Genomic DNA, 26,906 nt, shown 5'->3' on the forward strand with positions numbered 1-26,906 from the left:
CACATCTGAACACCAAGATTCCATCTGCAGCCTGAGGGTGGCCGGCTCTCCACTCTGAGCCCCCGTCCCCCCTGATTCCCTATCTCCTCCCGTCCTCTGTGCGTACCTGCCCTTCCTGGAGGTCATCATGCTCACTTCTGTAACTATCACAGTGCCTAGCGGAGCTCTGAACAGAGCAGGTGCCCAGCTAATGTTACCTAAAGTATTTTCAGACATTAATGTTGGAGGAAGGCTCGGTCTTTGGGGATCGATGACATCCCAGTGGGTGCCCAGTGCCTCAGGCCACTGTTAGACAAATGAACTCCGGGTCTGAGGCAGGGTGAAAACTCTTTCTGTCCCTGTGTGGCTGGGTTGTATCAGCCCAGCACCTCCAGCAAGCCACAGAGTGGTTGCTCAAGAGATATTGTTGACACATTGATTTACTGACTAATTTATATGACATACTTATTCAATGACACAGGTCTCTTGGAGGGAGTTCACAGGAAAGTAACCAAGATGATTAAAGGATTGGAAAATGCGTTTTACAGGGAAAGGTTACAGGGACGGGTTATTTAACTTGGAGCTGAGAAAGCTGTTGAGCACTGCATGCACAGGCCATCGAGCTGGAAAGAACCGAAGGCTTGTTTAGCCCAGACCCCTTGATTTCCACCTAAGAGACCAAAACCCAGGAGCAGAGGAGCAGAGAACTCTATTGCCAGCCACAGTCTACACTTCGTGACTGCAGGTCCAGGGATCCCTCCAAAACACCAGGTGTCTCCCTCCAACACACACACACACACACACACACACACACACACACACACACACACGTGCACTCGTAAACTAACACATGCATCACATGTACACACACGTCACATGCACACCCACCTGTATACACATGCATTCATGTGCACACATGCACACCCACCTGTATACACATGCACACTCATGTGCACACATGCACACCCACCTGTATACACATGCACACTCATGTGCACACATGCACACCCACCTGTATACACATGCACACTCATGTGCACACACCCACACCCACATCGCATGTGCACACACACACCTGTACAAACATACACACTCATGTGCACACCCACACACGCATACACACACACACACACATTAAGCACAGAGGTTCAGAAAACGGCAACCAGCTCTCCTCGTCCCCTCCTGTTAGAAGAGAGCAGCAGGCCTGTCTGAGGTCACTATAATTTGTAAGAGGATTTCTGGAAGATGTTTATATAACCGAGAGGGTAAATAAAGAATGATGTGGAGTGCACATCTTGAAGGTGTGTTCTCACTGTCTGAGATGCATTTCTGGGCTGTGCACCTCCCCCAGGGAAGGAGTCCTGGTGCCCTCCCGCGACCTCCTCCAAGCTTCCACCCTGAGGCAGTGTCTTTGCTCCTTTTCCCTTCACTGTGCAGCAGCTGGGGAGGGAGCCTGGGGCAGGGGGATGAGCTGGCTGTGGGGCATGGCCCCATGGGGAAGTACAGATCTGAGGCACAGGGACAGTTAGCTGCAGCCGCGCTGGACCTCGTCTGAGGGACCCGGTCTGGGCCATGGATCTCTGCTCACTTGCCGTTGGAACCACTGATCTCCCCTAAGCCTCGGTTTCTCCACCAGAAAACTGGGACGGGAGACTGACACTTGACCGGCCGCTGGGGGTATGTTATTACCACAAAAAGAGCAGACCCCAGTTTGATTTTGTGGCCCTTCCATGACTTCTTCTGTCCGGGCCTCAGTCTCTTCTGCAGAAATGGGCCCAGGATGCCAGCCTTGAAGCTGGGTAGAGAAAATTCAATGACCTCATTTATAGGGACCTTCTATGCCCCTTCCTTACCACTCTCTCTATTTGCCCTGGATCTTCAGAGATTCTTGAAGTCTAGGTCCTCTCAGAAGCAAATTGGACACCTCCCCAGAATCTGCTCCCACCCCAGCTGACCTCACCCTGCAGGAATCAAGGGGCAGCTGCCCGCCTCTCCCTCCTCTCCAAGAGCCCCAAGAAATCCTCAGGAGGGATTTCTCCCTCTCTGGCTCCAGCGACTGCATTGCTCACCCTCCAGGTCCAGGTGGGAGAAACAGACAGGCTGTGATACTAACATCCTGTAAATCAACGAGCAGAAACCTGAAACTCCACTGTGTCGTGTTTAAACATGATCTGCTCCCAAACAGCCCAGCAGGCCTTGCAGAAGAGACCCGATCCTGCGTCACTGCAAGCATCCTGTTCAAGACATCCCTCCCAGGCTCTCAGGCTGAAACGCCTCCCCACTTGCTGTGACTTCCCAGAGCCAAGACTCTCTGCCCCTCAGGTGGCTGGCTGACCCTGCGGGACATAGGCAGCTGCTGACTCACCGTCCTCCAGGGAGCACAAGGGCATGGCTCAGCCCCTAAGCCTCAGGGGGACGTCCTTTGGAGGAAAGTCAGGCCAGGGGGAACACCGCCTCCTTCCCTGCCACTGGCTCAGTCCCCCTGGGCAGCAGGGCTGGCCACCCTCCTCCGGACAGTCCTCGGGGCCACTCTCCTTGGCCTGAGAGCCTGAGGCCCCGGTCCCTTGGGCAGGAGCCCAGCCTCCTGAGCTCCAACAGATGGTCCATTTGCACAGAGACCTGCCACCCTGGCCACTCTCCCCAGAGGGAGCTGGATTATGGCAAACCCAAGAGGATTAGTGCGGGAGACCATCTGCAGAGAGGATAATTAGCTTAATGGGGTTACTCGGATTGTTCCTGGCCCTCTGCCCAAGGGTACACTTGTCAAGACTGTTAAACACAGCCTGGGGGCTTGCAGGGGAGCCCTCTGAGCACCAGCAGCTCCCACCCTGTTCCAGCTGTCTGGGTGGGCCATGACAGGCCTGCAGGATTGGGGGAGCACCCCGCCCACCGTGGTACTGGGCAGGAACACCAGGTCCTGAGTGGGGGACACCAGGGGAAAGGTGGGGAACTGTTTTCCATCTCCCGGAAGAAAGCAGAGAAGGAAACATGATGATATTGCATCGGGCAGGAGGCAGCACATGGAGGCCCGAAAGAAGCAGCTGAGAAGTCAACCCGTCCTCAGCTGTTTTCTCCGCCAAAGCCGAACAGCAGCTTCCCCTCGGAGGGTCCTCCTTCTTCATTTCAGACAAAATGGATCATTTTGGTTTTAGGTTGGCAGTGCCTATGGGGAGCCACAGGAGCCTGGAATGTTCAAATCAACTCTCTCGGAGGGCTGGAAATTTGTTTTTTGTTTGTTTAGAATACACATGTTTAAGTGCAGGGCTGCCCGGAGGCAGGGGACAAACTGTGACCTCCAGCCTGGCAGTTTCCTCCCTGGAAATTAACTAGGTGGAAGGGCAGCCTGTGGAAGTTATGGGGACTCAGGGTGTGTTGCCATCAAGAGGCGAAGATTTAGTGTATGTGTAGTCCGCATAGAACTGATCAGTTCCACAAATGAAATCACTTAAGCCTTGCTTCTGGCTGACAGACACAGCAGGTCAGTCAGCAGATCAGATGTGTGTGGATGTGGGCTCTGGGGTGCAGATCACACTGTAGGTGAAAGATAGGCTTGCCCAGGTAATTTTGATAAGTTAGCATAAGCATCGTCAAACACAGTAGTGATCAGCCAAAGTCCAGATGCTTCATGCAGAGCACAGAATACGAGTACCGCAAAGGCATTTCAGATGATGTACGTTTGGTTCACATGTAGTGAGCACCTACCTGCAAAGTGTACAGCAGTCATTGCTATTCAGTAAATGCCAGTTCATCCAAATTCATGAATAAGCACAGAGTTGCAATAAAACATTTCACTAGCTTCTTTTCCCCAGGGGAATGTGGGGAAACATTGTAAGTAAAGGGAAAATATAATTTGTTCAATGTCCACACTTATAAAGGAGAGTATACTTAGTGGCCTCAAAGTGGGGTTACCGCATATTTTATCAGCTAAACCAAGGCACTTTGGGGAGTGAAACAAGACATTATCAATTTCATCTGGAAGACAGGAGTAAACCGCAACTGTCCCCAGGCAATCAGCACCCAGGGCTCCCTTACCTCGAAGAATGACCAAGTGTAACATCTCTGATTTTGTGAGTTGCATAGTCAAATAGCCTTTGTACTACAGAAAACCTACTTCAATGATTCAAAGCTGCAAGACGGTAGCTAGAACTTTTGAACCTGAGCCTCAGAGGTCTTTGTACCAACCAACAAGAGATTCACGGCTCAATGTTTCCCAAATACCTACTATGTTCCACCTGCCCTCTTAGCCACCATTGAATATGCAAAGAAACCTCAGAGAAGCCAACATCAAATTGTAGCCACAAAAGATAAGCCAGTTAAAGTAAAATACCAATCCTAGACTTTGACAACCCTTCCAAGTGGCTGAAAGCAGAATATGCAAAGTGACTATTATTGACAGTAAGTGCTATAAATATTCCAAAGCTAGAAAGACTATCATGATTGGAAGGAGGACATCACTCCTGAAGGATGAAAAGGAGAGGGCATTTTGATCCAGATGAAGCAGAATATCTGTGCATGAATTTACACCCTCTGCTCTGATTTCATAGCCATGAGGGACCAAATGAAACAAAGGAACAATAAAAAGATATAACTAGGGTTTCCCCCTACCCTCCCCAAAAGGCAAACATCTCTATTGCCCAAAATTAGAAGAAAAACACAAAGCAGTGAGTAGGACTGAGACCACAGGCTGGCTGGGCTCCTCCACACCTTTAAGACCAGAAGCTGTAAAAGGTAATGCTGACCCCTGTGTGGGGGTGTGACTTTATGATACTAGATCTCTGCTGGTGGAGCAGGGGTTGCCCAAGGATCATGTGGCAATGGTTGAAGACATTTTTGGTTGTGTCAGCTGGAGGGGGGAGTGCTACTAACATCCAGTGATAGAGGCCAGGGACACTGCTAAATACCCTGCAATACACAGGACAGCCCTCTCCATGACAAAGAATTACCCAGCCCCAAATGTCAGCAGTGATGAGTTTGAGAAACCCTGGTTTATAGGAAGCCACTGGTGTAATACACATAAAGTATCTGAAATACATTTGTGCTACTCATAATCTGGGCTCTGCATGAAGAATCAGGACTTCAGCTGATAACCGCTGGGTTTGATAAACTTTATTCTAACTTATAAAAATTATTTGGTTTATAAGAAGCCATTGGTATAATAAGTAAGAGGAACCAAAAAGATTCAGCCGCATGGCTGGTGACTAGCTCTAGAATATCCCCCAATATATTTGCAGAAGAAGAACTCCCATAATGTCACTAGGAGATTCGGTTCTGACTAGGGAACTGCATGAGGGCCACCACAAAACTACTACGCAGGGAGGGTAGCAGATAGACAGGGAGAGAAAACAGAACAAAAGCAAAGCCGCTACTATAGGTGAGCCTGAAACCAACATTTAAAATCACATGACAAATATGATGTAAAGAAAGACAGTTGACAAAATCAGCAATGAGAACATGAATTCACTCCAAATGAAACTAATTTCATGGGATGGTCTGACAAAGACTTAAAATGTGCCTTATCTGGAGCTAGAGGGATAGACGGGAGAGCTCAGAAGGAGAGAGGTTTCATAATTATCATATAGCAGCCACTGTCTAGAGTATCAAAAACCCTAGGAGGTAGGTATTATCATACCACTTCCCATATGAGGAAACCGAGTCATGGAAATGAGAACTAATTTCCCAGGGTCATTTGGCTGGTATGTGGCAGAGCCAGAATTTGGGTCTAGGCAGTGTGGCATTGGCCTCCATGCATCTCATCAATACACTGTGCTTTGGGTACAGAGAACAGCATAGCCCCAAGAGGGGATTTTATTAAAGATATAAGAAAGAGAATGAAGCATCAAAAAGGGAATGGAGAGAGAAGAGTCAAGCACAGCAGTGTGAAAACAGGCTAACTGTGTTTGCAGGGTGCAGGAATGGTAATCTAGCCATAGCTGCTGAGACACCCAGGAGAATAAAAGGGAAATGGCACCAGTTCTTGGCAGTGCAGGGAGCCCTGGTGGCCTTCAAGAGAGCTGTTCAGTCGAGAGGAGAGGGCAGAAGAGAGAGAGACTATAGGTGAGAAGGTGGTGGGGAAATAGAGGCAGGAATGACAAATCGTTTGTTTGGGAAGTTTGCCAGTGCAAGGCAGGAAAGAAACAAGATGGTACCCAGAGCAGGCAGCAGGAAGTGGCCAATGATGGGCAGAGACTGAGGATGCAGGAGGGAGGGGACAACGCAGGTCCTAAAAAGGTGAGAGGAGGAGCCACAGCTTGTTACTGGGGCCTGGTTCCTGGGACCGGTATGTAAACCCAGCCACGGGGCATTTATGCACTGAGTAAGAACTACAGCGGGCTCCACATCACCTGGACACAGCCCAGGACAGTGCAGCCTCTGGACCGTCACTTCCTTAGCTGTTATCAAGGGAATTCTGCCACCACAGGCCTTCCTAGGGATGGGCTGGTTTTCCACAAGCTGCCGCTGCCGGGCCATCATTCTCACACATGGGCACAGCCCCTCCTTCCTTCAAAGGGCACGCCCACTGTCAGCTTCCACCAGCATTGGCAGCTCCTTGCTGCTGTCGTCCTTGGACCTCACGGACTCGCTCCCTCGTTCATGAGGAGTTTGGCACCTGGCCATGCAGAATCTCCCTGTCCACTTGAGAAATGCCACTGTTCCCTGATGGCCCTATGTCTGTGTGGCACCCATCCCACAACCTGGCCTCAGATCCCCTCAACTCAACACCCTCCATCCACACTCCAACTCACCAACTCACTCCCCATCTGTTCCCCAGGCTTTATCGCCCAGATGTGATCAGCTCTAGAAACCTAAACTCAAAGAATTCAGTCTCAGGCCACAGTCTCCTATCCCTACAGCTCTCTCCTCTCCTCTCCTGCTTTCACCACAGGACTGCCCAGTTGCCTTTCAGCCATTTTGCCCCCATGCCTTCTCCTGCTTCCTGGCTCTACAGTGGCTGTCTGCCTAGCCCCGTTCTCATGGGACACACTTCATACACTCTCTTGCAGATCAGTGCAACGACCGAGCTTCCTCTCCTCCACTGCACCAATTGGAAGTTTCTGGAAGAATTTGCTCACTTCTGTGGATTTAGGTTACTTCAAATTCACAGTCTCAGCATTAACTGAGACTTTGATTCATTTCCTCAATGTTTTTCTCATTCCCTGGTCCAGTCTTTGATGTTCTTTTCAAGGTTTCTCTCATTCCCTGGTCAGGTCCAGCCCTCACAGTTGCTCCTCCAAATCTTCACCAGCTTCCCTGAGTCACCATCTCCACAGACCTTTGGGCAGGATAATAGGAGGTGAGCTATTCTTAACATTGTTCCTCTGCTCGTTGCAGAGGAATAGCAAATCTCCCTGAAAGAAGTTGCTCTGTGTCCTGTTATAGTTCTGTCTCTATGATTGTCTTTACCCAGACACCACAGTAAGCGACATTCTACAGTCACATGAGCTCAAATGGACTTCAGCAGGAAATCTACCAAGTCCTTACTGCAGGGCTGAGGTGGCTGCTGTGGTTGGATTAGGAGTTTTGTCTTCTCGTTACCCTTTGGATTCTTCTCTTTCCTTCCCCTCTGCACGCCTCTTTACTCCTGGGTGGGAAAGATGCTCATGTTTTTTCTCCTTACTGTTGAGAAGGCTCTCAGCTGCAGGCAGCCAGGCCATGCATGCGTGGTCTTTACAGGGCGCCATCACTGGGGTTGTGGCTCGCAGGACCCCTCGGTGCTCCCCGCTGGACATGGCTCCCCATGTGTCTGATCTCTAAGGCCAGAGCAATCCTGGAATGAGTGGCAGGGCCTCAGAGCAGTGCTTCTAAAAGGAATTGCAGCCAGCAGTGAGTTGTGGGCAGTTTGTTACGTACACAAAGTGGGGTAAGGGCAGACATGGTGGGTATGCATTTAGAAACTTAGAGCGATTTGACTTTGTGGTGATATCCAGGTGCAAGAACGCTTGGCTCGTATTTTGTATGTCTAATACATTTTTTAATAATTCCTTTTATTGTATTCTTTTAAGTACTGACCGACAATAGGTTCAAACTTTTTAAACCAAACAAATAGGTTCTTCCTTCCCAGGCGTTGCTGGAGAAGCACTTCTCTCCCCTGGGAGCCATCATGTCTTTCCCCTTTCTTTAGAGGGAGCCACCGATCTGGCTCATACCCATGCAAGGCTGGCACCCACACTGTAGTCAGCTTCGGCTTCCATAACACAGGACCACAGACCGGGGGCTTAGATTGCACAAACGTATTTCCTCACAGTTCTGGAGTCTGGAAGTCCAAGTGTAGGGTGTTGGCAGGGCTGGTTTCTCTGGGGACCCTGCTCCTGGCCTGCAGATGGCCGTCTTCACCCTGCGTCCTCACATGGCTGTCCTGTGAGTGTCTGTTTCCTAATCTCCTCTCTCTGTAAGGACATCAGTCCTATGGGATTAGGGCCCTTCTCATACGACCTCATTTTACCTTATTTACTTCGTTAAAGACTCTATCTCCAAATACAGTCACATTCCGAGGAACGGGGAGTTAGGACTCCAACTTGTAAGTTTGGGAGGACCTGATTCCCCCTTCACACCATGAATTCACACACTCAGGGCCCCGTCCTCCCAGCTTTTGTGCGACTCCCACTGTGCGACTCCCACAGTCCCCAGCAGCTCAGCTCTCCCCTTTCAACAGAACCACAGATAAGGGAGGACTCGAGAACCTGGGCTCATTTCCAAAGTGCCCGACCAGTTGTAAACTGGTAAACCCCCAGAGCTGCTGCTGGCCAAATTACTACCATCAGGGGCTTCTTTCCTTCATTAATTCAACAAATATGTATCTGCTTTTTGGTTATGTGTCTGACACTGTTCTAGGCACAGGAGATACCAAATAAACATGCAGTGCTCTCACGGGCTGAAGTTCTGGGGTCTCCAATTCTTCCTTTCACCTCTCAGGCTCCCAAGATCACTCCCTCCTTTCCAAAGGCTGCTTCAGACCAACCCTCCCCAGCCTCTGACCTCCCAGCCACAGCCTCCCCTCCAGGAGAGGCCTTGACCGGAACTCCTCCAGCCAGTGTGCCAGCCCTCCCAGGCAGACAGAGGACAGGCTTTGATGAAATTAAGTTTCCACGTGGGTCTGAGTACTGCAGGACCACTCTTGGAATCACGGGTCTCCTGTTCTCTACAGATGCACTTCCAAACCTCTGCAGACCCACCCCTGCCCCCACCTCCACAATGACATCATCTCTGCTCTCCTTTGTAAAGTGAAAATCAGACTGAGGTCTCTCTCTTTTCAGAGATTCAGGTAAACAGGCTCCAGCCCCGTCTTACTGGATAGGGAACTTGGCATCTCTCCGCAGATCCATGGGGGCATTTGGGGGTTAATGCTTTCACCTAGTGAGACCCAAGTCTGGTTTACTGCGGCCAATTTCTCATCTATCATCTGTTGGGGTTAGGAAAGGCAGCTGGGGTTAGCTCACAGGCCTGCAAGGGAGGACTTTTGAGGGTGACCTGTATGCAGCCCTGCACACCAAGCCCTCGGCCTCAACCCTCCTTGAATGAAGGAGTGTCCTGGTGGCATCTCCCCTGGAACTCCCTACTGCCCCCACTTCACTCTTGCCTCCAACCTCTTCACGAAGAGCCCTAATCCTCCACCTTTCCTACCCATCTAGTGTCCTGCCACATCTTTTCCAGCCAACGTTTCCTTATCCCCAGGCAGAAGGTCGATGCCACTGTGGCAGACGGTGTTGGCTGTCCATGTGATTTCTCTACCTCCTTCCTAGCTGGAGAAGCTACTTTTGTCCAGATATTGAAGCCTCGCCTCTTCTTACATAGAGCCCTGAGCCAGCACTGGCTCCAGGAATCGCACACAGCCATCCTTCCACAACCAAAGAAGCTATTAAAAACAAACTAAAAACCAAAGCTATTAAAACAAGCTATTAAAAAGAAACTATTAAAAACAAAAGACTCTCCCCAGGGGGCATGCCCCAGTGCTAAAGCTCACTTCCACATTGCACTTTCCCACACTAAAGTTAGGGTGGTGCTAGGGATGGCTCTTCTCAACCTCCCCCCACCCCCCACGTCTTCGCCCGCCCCATGGTTGCTCCCATCACCCTCCCGCTTCCCCTGACTCGGGGCAGAGTGATCCCCAGCCGGCCCCAGGCAGCTCATCTCCTCTCTCTCTGCCGGACCCTCAATCCTCAGTTAGTCCTGCTCTATCTCCGGTGCAGTCACCTTTTGCAGCCAGTGGTCGCATCTGGGTCAGGGCCCGCCTCTCCTCCATCCCAGTCCCCTGAGGGTTCTGTCTTCACATTCCAGGTGCAGGCTGATGGCATGGTGTACCCCTCCCCTGTCCTGGGAGCTCTGGACACCCCACCTGCGTGCTTTCATTCAACAAATACATTGGAAGGGTCAACTCCATGCCACGCACTGCTCTGGGCACAGGTCCCCACAGGGAGAAAGCCAGGCCCCTGCTGTCCTAAGTAACATCCTAGTGGGGAAGACAGACACATAGTAAACCAGTCCAAGGTAAGGGGTAACCTGCCGGGGAGGAGGATGAAGCTGGGTGGGGAGGTGAAAGGAGGGGGAGCTGTTGCAGAGGCATGCTCAGAGGATGCAATCCGAGGATGTGACATTAGATGAAGGCCTGGCCAAAGTGAGCTGGCCAAGCAGGCACCAGCATTCTGGACAGAAGAAAAAGGCACAAATACGTGAGGAGGAGCATGCCCGAGGCATGGAAAGCCCAGCAGTGGGGATTCAGCAGAGCAGATCTCGCCAGATGGTGCCGGAAGTCACGGCAGCATCATATAAGCCCTCACAGGCCATCTCTGTAGCTCATGCTCTTAGCAATGTGGCTACTGTTAAGGGCTCAGTAAACATTTGTTGAGTGAATGAATGAATGAACGACTGCTTTGAAGCATGCTTAGGTTGACTGTGTCCTGAAAATGGCCTTTCTGGACGGTTTATCTTCCCCTTGCCACCTCCAGGGGCCTGGGCTTATGGTAACCTGGGAGCAAGGCCTATGTTCTGGCTGCTACTTCCCCAGGGAAATGAATGTTGCCAATCTGTCTAACAGGCTGCGAGCTCACAAGCCCAAATTGATGTTCTGAGAAACTGTCCACCATGGGGTAGACTCGAGTTTCATCACGATGAATTGTTCTTGATGGAGTTCCTTTTATGTTGATGAGAAAGCTTCCCAGCCCCCACCCCCATGCTCCCACCCACCCCCCGTCCTGGAAAAGTCTCCCAAGATGACGGCCTGACTGTCCCTTTCTCAGGGACCTGAGAGGAAGTAGGAGGTGCAGCTCACATGGGTGACAAAAGGAGACATCCTGAGGCCTCAACACCCCCACTTCCTGGCTCTGGCAAATCACTTTACTTCTGTGAACGACAGCCCCTCGCTGCCTGGTCCACCTCACAACCTCATTTGACCCAACCTGAGCCTCAGCAATTCAAGCCTATAGCACCTAGTGCAGCTATGTGGAATTCTAAGCGCAAGCAACAGCAGCTTAACTCAAATGTGGGTGTCTCCTTCTCATACATCACAGAAAGTCCAAGAGTTAGGAATCAGTGACTGGTGCAGCAAGCGTTGGCTCTCACCAGGGACCCCGGGATGGGATGCCCATTCATGTGCTTGCAACATGACTGCCAGAGCTCCAGCAATCATCCCTGCTGGATGGATAAACATTCCCTGCTGGAGGAAAGAAAGGCATAAAAGGTAAATGGGCTTCCCAAAGCCCAGAAAAGCTGTCAAGGATCATGTCACATGACTCATCCAATCTGCAAGGGAGGCACCAAAATGTCATTTTTTTTAACAGTGTACATTGCTGTTGGCACCCCCCAAAAATGGGAATTCTCTTGTAAAAGGACTAGGAGAGAATAATACTGGACAGATCACAAGCAATGTCCACCACAATCCACCCCCTGGAGTGACCATTCAGCCATAAACGTCTTTTTCATATTCACCTACAATTGGCCCTTCCACTAAGGGATAGACAGGGTCTCTGGGAAGGCTGTCGTCTCTATCAAGTCTAGATGTGGTCCTTGTAAGTTATAAACAGTCAAACTCGAAGAGTTTGCCCCTAGCACATCCCACACATAATGGCAGAAAAGGAAGGGAACTGTAGTAAAAACTTCCTTTGAGAAAAGAGAACTGGCCAGGCGTGGTGGCTCACACCTGTAATCCCAGCACTTTGGGAGGCCAAGGCAGGTGGATCAAGTGAGGTCAGGAGTTTGAAACCAGCCTGGCGAAAACCCCATCTCTACTAAAACTACAAAAATTAGATGGGCGTTGTGGCAGGTGCCTGTAATCCCAGCTACTTGGGAGGCTGAGGCAGGAGAATCACTTAAACCCGAGAGGCAGAAGTTGCAGTGAGTGGAGATCGCACAACTGCACTCCAGCCTGAGTGACAGAGCCAGACTCCATTTCAAAAAAACAAAACACAACAAAACAACAACAACAACAGAGAATAATGGGAAACACTCAGCAGTCACTGGGCCATGACAATTGTCAAATACTCTTGAACAAAAATAATGAGGGATCTCTGTCTTGGCAATGGATTACATTCTTTGGTTAAAACCAACCTGGCCGATTTTGCTCCAGCTTCCGGGTGAATCTCCCTTAAGCATTAGTCCTCCATTGCTTTTTCTCTGGAAGGTTCCTCTTGGTCTATTATTAAGCTAGCTTGGTCTGCCTAGCTTTGTCTCAGAAGAGTGTTTGGGAGGATAATCTTCTTTATAAATGCACAGCTTTTAAAGCTTACCTCTTATTCATTTGGGTTTCGAGGTTTTCAAATAGTTTCAGAGATTTAAGAGTTAAAGGATGTTGCAGGTCATGTTGGGTTTTCTATAGTGAAATGGTTTTCTCAAAACTTAGTTCACTTTAGTTGTAATTGCTTCCAGTTGATTTCATGCAAGTAACACATGGAACCAAAGATCTTATCCAGGCATAATTTTTAGGGCTGAAGCTACTTGTCTTTTACTTATTGGACATAGCCACTGTGCAATCCCCCATTCCCTGGCACTTAAAATATAGCTACCAACTTGAGGTAATTTCTAAACCAATAAGCTCCAGCTAGAAGGTTAAAGCCTGTCTTTGCCAAGAGACCCTTGCTTTGTCTGATGAGACAGGCCGTTTATCCCACTGTGGCTGCTATTTTGAAATCACTACTTATAAATTGTTTAATTTGGGGTATAGAAGCACTTGGGTTGCATCGATCCTGCAGGACTCCATATTGTAGTGTTCTCATCTGGACACTTAGGTTCATAGCAGCTTATGCACAATAGCTAAAAGGTGGAAGCAACCCAAGTGTCCATTGATGGAGAGGTGGATAATGTGGTAAATACATACAATGGAATATCATTCAACCTTTAAAAAGGAGACAATTCTGACACATGCCACAGCATGGATGAACCTTGAAGACATTATACTAAGTGAAATAAGCCAGTCACAAAAGGACAAATGCTGCATGATGTGTGAGTACTGCAAGCGCTCACTTATATGAGGTCCCTGGTGTAGTCAAATTCATACAGACAAAAAGTAAAATGGGGATTGCCAGAGAACTGGGAGTTAGTGTTCAATGCATACAGAGTTTCAGTTTGGGAAAATAAAGAGTTTTGAAGATGGGTGATGGTGTTGGTTGCACAACAATGTGAATGTATTTAATGCTATAATACTGTACATGTAAAATGGTTTAAATGGTACATTTTATGCTATGTTTATTTTGTCACAATTTTAAAAAATCATCTTAAACATATGAACAACAAAAATTGCAGTGATCTCATTCAATATAGATTACAGATCACAGGTAGAGGATGTGTCTTCTAGAAAAGTGGTATTTGGCCAGGCGTGGTAGCTCATGCCTGTAATTTCAACAATTTGGGAGGCTGAGGTGGGAGGATCACTTGAGCCCAGGAGCTCCAGACCAGCCTAAGCAACAAAGTGAGACCTCATCTCTACAAAAAACAGAAAATTAAAAAATATCAGCCAGGTTTGGTGTTATTCTTGTGTGGTTCCAGGTACATGGAAGGCTGAGGCAGGAGAATTGCTTGAGCCCAGGAGGTTCAGGCTGCAGTAAGCCATAATTGCACTACTGCACTCTAGCCTGGACAACAGAGCAAGACCCTGTAGAAAGAAAGAAGAGAGAAAGAGAAAGAGAGAAAGAAAGAAAGAAAGAAAGAAAGAAAGAAAGAAAGGCTGTATTTCCATCTATTTCTGCTTGCAGACTGTCCCACCCTAGTTCAGATTTATTTCTCTGTCTCTGAACTTCACTGCTAGCAATCTCAATTCTTCCTGCCATATTCTGCAATGCTACAGCCTTGGTTACTGTGTGGTACATGATCCAAGGTACAGCAGGTGACACAGTTTTTAAGAATGTTTTCAAATGCATCACAAGGTCACTAGCTTTTAGTCTGTAATGTTTGATATATTAATTTTTCTTTACCTACCTTCTTCATTCAGTCCCTGTCAAGTATCAGCTTCTTTTACTTATGGCACCCCACTCCTGGTACCATAGTCATAAGTTAGGAGATGTTAGAGCTGTGAGTACCACGACTTAAGTGTGGTGACTTAAACATGAAAGGGTTTGTTTTTGTCATCTGATGAGAAGTCCAGGCATAGTAACTGCTGGTATTGGCTCAGTGTCCCATGGTGTCAAGGGCAAGTCCTCTCTGATTAGATTGGTCTTTTCCCTTATGATCCTAAATGTTTGCTGAGGCCTCAGTCATAGTGCCCATGTCCTAGGTAGGAAGAGAAGGAGAAAAAAAGGCAAAACTGTGTGTCCCAGCTGGGAATACTCTTCCTATAAATCTCTCCTGATATTCCACCTAAGAAGTTCTGCTTATATTGGGAGAAATTTTATCATTGGACCACTCCTAGCCAAAATAGAGGCTGAGGAAGACAGCTTTTGGCTGACCCTATTGCTGTACCTGCCCCTTCTCCACAAAATATCAGGGTCCATTAGGAAGACAAAAGTAGAGAATAAATATTTGAGAACATAAGCATTCTTTGTATCTTCACTAAAGAAACTCAAGTTCTCTTGATACCATAAGCTGACATCTCCCAGCTGATCTGTCCACTGTCCTATTAGACTGCTTTCACCTTTTCCTTGGTCATTCTTAGTAGGTAGAAATAGTTTTTTGGATTTTTTTTATTATTTTATGTATTTCCTTTAAATTTAAATATGTTGTATTTATAAACAAAATGTTACTTGTAAACAAAAAGTTACTTATGCCATATAAGTCACTTAGGGCAGTATATCAACTAGGGTTCTCCAGAGAAGAAAGCCCAGTGGGATGGATAGATTGATAGATTGTAGAAAGATAGATGATTGATAGATAGTAGTTAATTGAGGGATAGATAATTGATAGATAGATGGATAATTGATAGATAATAGTTAATTGAATGTTAGATGCTAGATAGATAGATGATATACATAGATGAAAGACAGATGATAGATAGATGATTAATAGATAATAGATAATTGATGGATAGATAGGTAGATAGGCTGTAGATAGATAATAGATGATGAGTAGATAACAGATATATAGATGGATGATAGATGATGGATAGGTAGACAGATGATAAATGATAGATAGGTAGGTAGATAGATAGACAACAGATAATTAGGAGATTTATTTTAAGGAATTGAATTGGCTCATATGGTCACATTAGCTGGCAAGTCCAAAATCTGTAGGGCAGGCTTGCAGGCTGGAAGCTCAGGGAGTAGTCGATGCAACAATCTTGAGGCAGAAATGTTTCTTTTTCAGGAAACCTCAATTTTTTTAAGGCCTCCTTTAAAGGCAGAAATTTTTTTTCAGGAAACCTCAATTTTTGTAACGTCTCCAATCTGTTGAAGGGCTGGCAAAAATTGAGGTTTCCTGAAAAGGAAACATTTCTGCCTCAAGACTTCAGCCTTACTCACAATACTGTGAGCAATTTCCTTAATTTAAAGTCAACACATTATAGATGTTTACCACATCTGTAAAATACCTTCACAGCAACATCTTTATTCATGTTTAATTAAATTCCTGGGTACTACAGCCTAGCCAAATTGACACATACAACTGACCATCCCAGGCAGGTAACATGATGCAGATGAAGGAGCACTAATATCAGATCAGAGGCTTCAGTTCGAATCCTGACCTTGATATCTGACTACTGATGCCCTCTTTTCTTCTCTGAACCTCGTTCTGTTATCTAGAAAAGTCGAGGGCTTGGGCGAAAGGATCTATGTGCTCCCTTCCAGATGGAATACTTTTAGATGATGTGACCATACCAATATACCTTCTTATATTTCCAGCATCCAAGCTCATGTCTTAGCAGGGGGTCAATGATGATGACAATGAAGATGATAAAAACCATACTGACGATGATAATGATGATAGAGAATAAAAAGGGAAAAATAATGGTCAAATCTTGCATGCAACCAAGAATAGTCAAAATCTCTATTGTATAGGTGATTCTTGTAGCTTGAAGCAAGTGGTGAAGTAAACTCTGCTTTAGTACTAACTAGAAGCCTAAATGTCAGGCTCTACCTGGAAAACTCCTGAATCCTGCAGCAGTGTTGATAGCATGGCCAATTATTAAGATTATGTGATTTTTGCACAAGATATTTAATCCCTCTATGCTCAATTTCATCTTATATCAAATGGGAATGTTAATAATTATATCCATCTTATAGAACTGTTGCAAGGATTAAAAGACATAATGAATTTGAAGCTCTTGAAATAGAACTATCTACTAACGAAAAACACTCTTCACTGTTGTTTGGTAACTCTGTGAGGCTTTTATTTCATTTTTATTACCAAACAGGCCTTTAGGATAGGTAAACTGAGATCCAAATATTCATCCCACACACAATAAATGGGAAAAGATACCACAAATGCCATTAAGCTCAAGCCTGCCATGCCATGTGGCTTTTGCATGGCTCTCAGAAGAGATTTGAGAATGTTCATGTTTCTTTAGCAAGAGAACACTGGATGCGGCCAAAATGAGTCAAGAACATAGGTGGGCTCTGTCCGTAACCAGTTTTTGCCATCAATGTCACTTTGTGATTCTTTTGATTATTCACCAGTAAACTTGTACTGAGTCCCAGCCACCATCCAGGCCTGCAGTGGGCACCAGGGCTCCAGAGGTGACTAAGACATTGTCCATGCCCTTGCAGGACCAGCAGGCTAGAGGGGGAAGCCACCATTCAATCAATACACAAGGTGCAATGTCATAAGAGCCATGATAGAAATGAACACAGCCATGCAACACACAATTGTGCCTACTATGTGCCAGGTATGTACAGTGGCAAATAACACAGTCATAAATGAAACAAAATGCCCTCTTTGTCTTACAATCTAGGAGAAAGCAGGATTAGAACAATCATCTACATGAAATGAAAAAATTACAACCTGCAAAGTGCTACTGGGGGTGCATTTAATGCTACAAGAGCATGTGACAGGGACTCAGGAAAGGTTTCCTTGAGAAAGGGATGATTAACTTGAGACATGAAAAGCCAGAAAGAGTTATCTAGAAGAGCAGAGGAAGAAAGAGCATTCCAGGGAGAGAGGGCAGCAGGCAAAGTCCTGGAGGGAGCGTGGGTGAAGCCAAGGCCAGTGTGGGCCGGAGAAGAAAAGGTCACATGAGGCTGGACAGCCACATGAAGGCCTTGGGGCTTATGAATGAGCAGCCATGGAAGATTTGGATGCAAGAAACTGACATAGTCTAATTTCATATATGCATGTATTTGTGTGTGTAGAGAAAGGGGAGAAGGTGTAATATACATAAAATTCAGAGAACTTAAGTGAGACATATATATACACCAGTGTAACCACCTCCTGAAAAACGATGCTGCACAACAGCACCCTAGCAAGTGCTCTTGTCAATGCCAGTCCATAATTAGATTTATTTTTTTAGTTACCTCTGGCAACAGTGTGGAGAATGGATGGTGTAGGTGTGGGGGTGGGGGAGTGGTGGCAAGAAATGGGAATGAACTCTACTTGGGGTAGCAATGGGATTCAGAGAAGAGAATGGGCTCAATAAATGTTTAGGAGGCAGAGTTCCCAGAGCTTCAAGGCAGCTGGAAAGGAGTGAGGGTGAGGAGTCAAGAATGAGGTCCAGTCCATCAGGTGTGGTGGCTCACACCTGTAATCCAAGAGCTTCAGGAGGCCAAGGAGTTTGGGACCAGCCTGGGCAACATAGTGAGACCCCATCTCTACAAAAAAAAATTAAGAATAATTATCCAGGCGTGGTGGGTGTTCACCGGTAGTCCCAGACACTCGGGAGGCTGAGGCAGGAGGATCACTTGAGGCCAAGAGTTGGAGGCTGCAGTGAGCCATGATCATGCCGCTGCATGGCTTGAGCAGTGGAGGGCACCTGATGAGCCAGGGTTGAAGAGGGATCTGGAGGGTTTTCCAGAAGAGCTAATTTTCGTAGAGGCTGAGTTTGGTGGTGTCAATTAAGAGTCGGCCAGGTGGGGGGATTTAGAAGTGCATTTAGGGAGGACCCTGAGAATGGATGAAGAACAGGCAAGCAGAACCAGGGGTCAGGGAGGCGTTCCTGACAGCGCCGTGCCAGCACCTGGCCCCTGCCTGCCTTAAGCAGACCTGAGATTTCTCAGTCATGTGAGACAGCACATTCGCATTTGGCCTAAGGTCAGGCTGAGTCTCTGACAATTGCAGCAAAAAGCGCTGTACTAATACTGACTCTGAGAAAATGGAGCAGGATAGGACACGGGATGAGAAGGGGCTCCAGATGGAGCCCCATCCCAGCTGCATCCTGGGGAGGTCCCGGGGCCACAGACTTGGGAAGGACTCGAGTGAGGGGCTCCACCTGAGGGCCGAGGCATGGTGTCAGCCTGGGGGACACACCTAGCACTGCATTCAGGACAGCCTCTGCCAGAGGAGCCTGGACATGGAGACCCCCTTCTGACCCTGGATCAGGACTCCTGCCAGCGACACACCCCAAACACTCAGAAGCCCCCGAGGACCCCTGGACACCCCACAGGCGGCACAGGTCGGCAGGTATCCGTTCTTTGGGGAGACGTGTGGTGAGTCGCACACTCCAAGATGGGGAGGGGTGAACACCGCCACTGCGTAAATGTGTGAGTCATTTTCTGTGGATGGACATTGAAGTCACGTGGTTGGATAAAGTCATCGAAGACTAGGTGGCCAGGAAGGGCAGTGAGGGCCCTGAAATATCACCATCACGACGGGAGGAAGGTGGGCGGGGCCTTGACGCAGTCACATGGCTGAAGGAGGATGACGGTTCAGGATGGCCAGAGCCTCTTCCAAGACAACCCCCTGGGGAAATGGGGTGACCTGGGGAGCCAGGGGTCCTGGGCAGCTGCCCACCAACCCTGGCGAGTAGGACCAGGCTTTCCTCACTGGGACTCTGGGCAGTGAGGCAGAGGAAGGAAGGACTTGCCTCCCAGGCAACCGGTGGGTGCCAGTGACTTCCAGGACAGAGAAGAGCAAGGCTGGCCCAGAAAAGGAGCGAACCCCTCCCAATCGCCGCCTTCAGGGGCTTGGGCACTACACTTGGGGACACCCCTGAAGAACTGTTTGCTCTACCCCAAAGCAAAGTCATGACACCAGAAACAGAGCCATGGATGCTACTGGCCAGTGGAGGAGGTCGGGGAGGCCAGACCCTAATAGGAGGAGTCAGGGAGGACGTGGAGGCAGCAAGTCCGGGCAGTCCTTTCCGTGGAGACAGACACACCGACCTGTCGGCAGGCAGGAGGCATGAGGCTACAGTCAGAAGAACATGAGGATGACGGGCAGCATGTGTGCATGTGTGTGTGCGCGCATGCATGTGTGTGTGCACGTGTGAGTACACGTGTGTGCCTGCATGTGTGCATGTGTCTATGTGTGTGCAAGTGTGTGTGTGTGTGTTTATGGGAAGCCTCAGAATGCTCACTTCCTGAAGGAGAACAGGTTATGAGGGAGAGGCAAGGGGGGGTTCCTGTCCCTAAGCAGGTGCAGGTGACCAGGCCCAGAGCATCGCAGGAGGGGCCGGGAGGAGAGAAGCCTGGGAGAAGCCATTCGTGACCTAACAAAGCTGGCACTGGCCACCCCCAGAGTTCCGGAAACTCTGAGTCAGTCTGGCTCCGTCTCCTGGCAACCAGATGCAGGGGCCATGGCACTCTTAACACCCCAGGGAGTGAAAGAAGTCTTCCAATTTCAGGTGAAGGAAGAGAAAATGTGGCTTTTAAACAGAAACTGGCTCATCCTGGGCACATAGGGAGGTGGGCACTGGAAGCGCCTCTTCAGGAGACCCTGGGGCAGCCACCCCGGCTCAGCACAGCACCTCTGAGGCTGTGACGAGATGTGGGGCCCAAACTTCAGGCCACGGCTTACCAGCCCCTGGACCTTGTGGGCTGTTTTTCAAGCCCACATGCAGGCCCAGAAGGGGCGGATCCTGCCTGAAGGGAATTGAGGGACTGTGCCTGCCTCCTCTGGGTCCCTGAGGGTCCTGTGAGCCACTGTGTGCAGGGACTGTGTTGGGGGAGGCTCTGCTGCTTTCTAGGGGGTGCTGTCTAGATTAGGCAGAAGAGTGGTGGCAGTGGAAGAGGAGTCTCTGGGGGCCGAGGACAGGACTCTAGGCCTCCCTCTGTCACTAAGGCCACCATTGGTCCTCCAGGGTCCCTTGGGGTCCTCCCAGCCAGAGGATCCCTTGCCCCAGGAAAGCAACACTCTTGCGTGTGGTGGGTGGGTCTCTGCTGCACCCCAAACATTTTTTTGCCACTTCCTTTAAGTGGCACTTGCTTCTCCTACATCTGCTGGGAGCCTATAAGAACTTTCCAGAAGGGCCAGCTGAACTCTCAAGTAAAATGGGTTTTTACTTCTAGGCAGGGAAAAAAGTTTACCTTTTCCTCTTGGCCTGCCCGTGTGTCTGAATTTTCACCAAGCAAGACTCATTCCTTCTGCTAAAGCATTACCTCACCAAGCCCCTTCTTGGTCAGTCACTTACACTGTAGTATAAATTTCATTGTCAGATCAATGCCTCTACTGCAGCCAGTTAAGAGTAGACTCAGGAAAGTCAAATTTTATTTTAGGCAGGGGGATAGGGATGGTATTTCAGAACCTGAGGCCTGCTGGAGGTACACAAAACCTGGGCTGCAGTGGCCAGCATGAGAACTCTCAGAGGAAAGAAAGTCCTAGAACAAGAGCAAGTCCCAGGAGGAGGGAGTGCTGCCCAGAAACCAAAGCACAGCTCTTCCCAGGCGTACCCACATACCTAGTTACTCTTCAGGGCTCTGGAGCACCATTGTGGGGACCCCAAAAGGGTCTTACCCAGTAGAGATGGCTTCTCAACTCCTCAACCCCATATTATACCCTGCAACCCCCATATCATACTCTCCAGCCTCCATATCATACCCTGCAACCTCGATATCATACCCTGCAGCCCCATATCATACCCTCCGACCCCCATATCATATCCCACAACCCCCATATCATACCCCACAACCATCATGTCATACCCTGCAACCCCCATATCATACCCTGCAACCCCCATATCATACCCTGCAGCCCCCATATCACACCCTGCAGCCCCCATATCACACACTGCAGCCCCCATATCACACCCTGCAGCCCTCATATCATGCCCCACAACCCCATATCTTACCCCACAACCCTCATATCATACCCTGCAGCCCCCATATCACACCCTGCAACCCCCATATCACACCCTGTAGCCCCCATATCATGCCCTGCAACCCCCATAGCACACCCTGTAGCCCCCATATCATGCTCTGCAACCCCCATATCACACCCCGCAGCCCCCATATCACACCCTGTAGCTCCCATATCATACCCTGCAACCCCCATAGCACACCCTGTAGCCCCCATATCATGCCCTGCAACCCCCATATCACACCACGCAGCCCCCATATCACACCCTGTAGCCCCCATATCATGCCCTGCAACCCCCATATCACACCCCACAGCCCCCATATCACGCCCTATAGCCCCCATATCACACCCCGTAGCCCCTGTATCATGCCCTGCAACCCCCACATCATACCCTGCAGTTCCCATGTCATTCCCTGCAGAGATCACAAGGTCGGGAGCGCCTGCGGAGGCTTCTGAACTGGGAGGAGTTTGACGAACAGAGAGACTCCCGGAGGAGCATCCTGCTGGACACCCTCTACGAGAGCATCATCTTTGCAGTGGGCAAAGGCTTCCCATGGGTGGAGGTGGCCCAGGTGGTCAAGTTCACAGAAGAGCTGCTAAGGGAAACCAAAGGTATGGCGTGTCCAGGGCAGGAGTCAGCAGGGGCTGGCGGGATGGGGTGGGTGCACATAGGACTCCCCTGCCGTCCACAGCCCCAGCAGCCTTGGAGGAGCCAGGGCCCCTTCCTGCCCTTCCCTGGCATTGGGCCTCCTCACATGCTTGAAAATAAGGTCTCCACTCAGCCTTCCCAAACATCCTCACTGAGTCTTCACTGGTCTGCCTGACTGCAAATCTGAACCACTCCAAGCTGTTTGCACAACAGCCAGGGTGTTTGCTTTTGTTTTGTTTTCGTTTGGTTTTGCTTAACATAAATCAAATGTGTCACCTTCCCTGACTTAAAACCCTTCATGGACCTGAAGGGCTGCACGTTGTTCCTGGTAGGAGATCTGGCTTTGCTGCAGGTGCCGGGGGAGTCCTGGAGCTTGCTCACGCAAAGATGGGGGATGCAGTCAGGTGGGTGCATGGAGGCAGCATTGCCCACTCCCTGGCCCTGTGCAGGGCTTGCATGAGAAAAGGACCTGGTGGCATGAGGAGCTGTGGTCACTCCACCCACCTCTTGGGCAATGAAGTGCAGATTCATTCATTAAGCAAATACATGGGGCAGGCTCTCTGGGGCTGCCCTCACAGTGATACTTCATTCCACTGAGAACCATCCATGGGTGCTGAAAGTGGTGGGCGGATGCTTGATGAGAAATGGGATACTTCCATGCTTTCTAAGATCCTGTCCCACAACATCCTTCGTAGTGACAAAGAGAAAGGGATACTCTTACAGGGAAGAAGCTGACAGCTGCCTCCTTAGTCAAATGATCCAAGTGGACATTGTCAGTAAAAGGCCACACACAGAATCCCGTGTGCCTGGTCAGACGCAGTGAGAAGCCAGCATTCTCCTGTGATGGTTCCAACAAAGACTCATGGCCTGAATCTAATCAAGAGAAAACAGCAAATTAGGAGCATGGCTCAAAGTAGCTCTCCTGCCAGCTCCAAATACTCAAAGGCCATAAGAGCCCAGGAAAGACTGATAAACCTTTCCAAACTGAAAGAGGTGAAGGGATGTCTTCACACGTGACCTGTGGCCTGTCTGGGTCTTTTTGCTATGAATGAGGTTATTGGGAGAACTGTGGAAACCAGAGTGTGGTCTGGGGACCGGGTGGTAGTGACATGTTCAGGGTGAGGGTCTGGATCGGATGGGTCGTCATGATGAATGTTCTTGCTTTAGGAGATACACATGAAAGGATGCTTCGGTGGGGTGTGTAGGGTGGGGCACTTCTTTTAAGTGGACTGGGAAGAGTTTCTTTCTACTATTGTTGCAAATTTTCATTTAATTTATTTTGCTTTGAAATTATTTTCCAAAAAAGCATAATAATTTTTTTTAAGTGAGGTATATTAGAGGTCTTCCCTGGCTTTTTGGTCATAATCTCAGTAGCTGCCAATCACACAGGCTGCACGATGCTGTGTCTCTCACACACAAGGCGCCATCCTTAAGGCACCCAGAACTCATCACTCAGTCCTGCTGGCAACACCTCAATGTCCTTCTCTAACCTCACCACTTCTGACCATCCCCAGGGCCAGCACCATTTCCACCCCCCTCTCTTGATTGGTCCACTGCTTTCAAATCTTGCATTCTGCAATCGATTTACCAAACAGCGAGTGCTTTTTCAGACACACAGAACGTCCCACGGCACCTCTGTTTGAAGGCATCCAGTGCTCCCAGCCTTAGGCACACCTGGGTCAGCCTTTCTTTAATCTCTTCGGCTGCCAGGTTCTCTTCCAATTCTCTCCTGCCAGCGTGCGTTCCCACCCAGTGGTCCCAGCCTAAAGGCTAGAGCGAGACACGGCATCACTCACAGGCTGGACTCAGAGATTCTCAGGACATCTCATCCCCCTCCTGCCATCCCTAGCCCCATGGACAGGAGCCTTCAGGGTATCCCTCAAGGCCCCGCCTCCCCACTGCTCACAGCCACATGTGGGTACCAGAGTTCAATCCCAGTGTCTGAGCTCTGGAGGGGCTCGTGGCCAGAACAAATACTGACAACCAGGAAGGGGAATGTCAGCCGCAAGCAGGTGGGAAGCGAACTCTTTCAAGTCCCCATCAGAGCCTCCACAGGCCAAGCCCTTGGAAAACAGTCGATGATGATGCAAACCCAACTTCAACCCAAGATTAGGGCGCCCTGGAGCTTTCGGCACTTCTGGTTGGAGCATGCCTTATCAACACAGCACAGCTATGTCTCATGGACTCACCAACTGAGTGCACAGAAAACTCCTCTCCCTGACTGCAGGGAGCCCCTGGATGCCAAGTAAGCTCTTCCAGCTTCTACTGACACCCCCTAAGGAACAGGGAACCCCTCCTCCTCCTGCACTTCATTCCTTACATGACCACACTCATCATTAGAAAGTCCTTTCTTGTATCTAGCCTACAGCTGCCTTCCGCCCCTCTCCAAATCTGTCTTCCAGATTCGTGGCAGCGTGTGGGCGCTGAGCATATTTATTGGGCTTCATATAATGCGACTAAGTACATCTTTCCATTTGGACTAGAAATCCTAGTACCTTTCATTATTCTTTTTAAAAACTCAAATACTTACTGAAATGCTAGCTAAATTTCTGCTACATACATTTATCTAGAGCTTCCATAAATCATATATATGTCATTTTATTTATTTAACATATGTTCATTATTTACCATATTTTAGTCTTCAGATGCTGTATATAATGAGTCAAATACGCCTGTGTTTACTACCACCCATACCACACCACCTCTTTCTTTATTTTAATATGACATCATTCCCATAGACCCTACCCCCACCACCTCCTAACTAACCTCTGCCCCCTCTCTTGCTGCCCTCATCCAAGGAGACTTGTGTTTGCCAGTATTATTCTTAATATACGGCATCTGGATTCAAACACAGCAATCAGTGAGGTGGTCAGGGATGTACCACCTCCCCTGTGTTGGTCATGATGCTCCTGTTTATATAGCCGATGGGTGCACTGGCTTTATCAGCATCAGGTACACCGATTGGCATCAGGCTGGCAGTCCACTAAAGCCCCTAACCATTTCCCCATCCTGCCCTTGTGCAATGGCGATTTCGAATACACCTGCAGGATCTCACAGTCACCCCCACGGATACCACCTCGTTCAGACTGGCCTTCCTTTCCTTCCTCCTGAAATCTGCTCAGCCTTAATCCTGGGCCATCCACCTTACGAGTTCCTCCTCTCATTTTCGTATCATCTGAAAGCGTGCGAGGCATGGTTAATACAAACATGGACTTGAAACAAGCTCTTAGGTGGGCTTCCCATGCCTGAAATTAAACTGCCTGAAAATAGACATCAGGAGGCTGGGGGTCCAGAGGGAAAATTCAGGTCCTACCTGGCCCTTTACTGAGTGCGTGGTCTAGGGCAAGTCTCATCCTTCTGAGCCTCTGTGGACACATCTAGAAAAATGGGGATGCAGGATCACTCTCCACCTGGGATTGTTAGAAGGATCAAATGAGGCTGTGCCTTAAAGCCCACAGCATGGTGCTCGGTGCCTGGGAAGCGCCCAGTGAGTGGCACCTTTATTTTTAGGAGACACAAGGACCTGGGAACTCGAGGGAGCAGGATGTGATCCAGAAACCTGGCACAGTCCAGGGTCACCCGCTTCAGATGGGCCCTAGCAAGGACGAGGCCCAGTAGACACGTGCCAGGGCCCTTTCTCCTCAGCCCCTGCACTGCCCCAGTGACCCTGCACTGCAGGAGATGGGGCAGGACCAGAGGCAGGACCAGGAAGTAATTAAAAAAAAAAAGCAAACTGCAGATTTGTTTCAGAAGTCAGGAGCAAGATGGGAGACAAATGAGACTGTCCCAGTTCTGCCCAGTGGGTGACTGACCCACCAGGAGAGCTGGCTCCTGACAGCCATGCCAGGCTGCCTGCAGTGGGGAGAGAGTAGGCAGCGGAGTGCAGCCGCAGCACCCCAGGGTGCAGAGCCCCACGACAGCCAGGCCTCCTGCACCTCGGCTCACCACGGTGCCGTTCAGGATGGTGCCTGCTGTCCCTGAGCCAGGAGGCTGGCCCAGGTGGCGTCCTAGTCAGCACCTGTGTTCTTACTGCCTTGCACAGGGACACTCGTGAGAGCGTGAACAAGGCCTGCAGTCCCCCAGATGCCGAGGGTAGAATTCCAGCTGCACCTCCTTCCCGGGTTCTCCTCACTGACAAATGCTGCCGTCACCTCCAGGCCCAGGCTAAGCCCTACATGTTTCTGGGGACCCAGTTTTGCCATTTCCTAGCTGTGGGACCTTGGCCATTCCCTCAACCTCTCTGTGCTTCAGGTCACTCGTCTGTAAATGTGGGACAAGAACAGCATCCACTTCACAGGCTTGTTGAGTTCATTTATGGCCCTGGAACGGTGGTCAGCATAGAGGAAGCCCTGAAAGCGTGCACTGGAGTCGGCCTTTATGTTACACCCGCTTGCAGGGGTCTCAGGCACCCTCCCGGGTTCCACTGTCCACCTGGAACTTTAGGTCTCCTGCCTGCCCCGCCCGGACAGCAGCGGCCTAGGAAGTCCTGCAGTATCGCTCGTGGAAATCACGGCCTTTCCTCCCTCGGCTTTGCTCAGTTGTTTCTGCTCCAGTTCTGCCCAACCCCAGCCCTAACCTTGATCTTCTCTGGTGACATCCAAGTGGCACTGTGCAGGTTTGGACCATAGGCTCTGAGTCACCAGCTGTTATCTATCCTCCATTCTCTCCTGTGCCCTCCAGCCCTGGGTAAACTCCCCTCCTG

General features: G+C 49.3%; 1 protein-coding gene across 1 annotated transcript in view; it reads left to right on the top strand.

Moving 5' to 3' along the window:
- Positions 1 to 20,018: 20,018 nt before the first annotated feature.
- Positions 20,019 to 26,906, top strand: part of C7H8orf74 (chromosome 7 C8orf74 homolog) — a 31,661-nt gene continuing 24,773 nt past the window's right edge. The window contains exons 1-2 of the mRNA XM_003805329.6: positions 20,019 to 20,104; positions 21,975 to 22,167. Coding sequence (XP_003805377.1) covers positions 20,057 to 20,104; positions 21,975 to 22,167 — 241 coding nt within the window. The 5' untranslated portion in view covers positions 20,019 to 20,056. The remainder of the gene's footprint in view (positions 20,105 to 21,974; positions 22,168 to 26,906) is intronic.

Source organism: Pan paniscus, chromosome 7, assembly GCF_029289425.2.
Source record: "Pan paniscus chromosome 7, NHGRI_mPanPan1-v2.0_pri, whole genome shotgun sequence".
Taxonomy (NCBI): domain Eukaryota; kingdom Metazoa; phylum Chordata; class Mammalia; order Primates; family Hominidae; genus Pan; species Pan paniscus.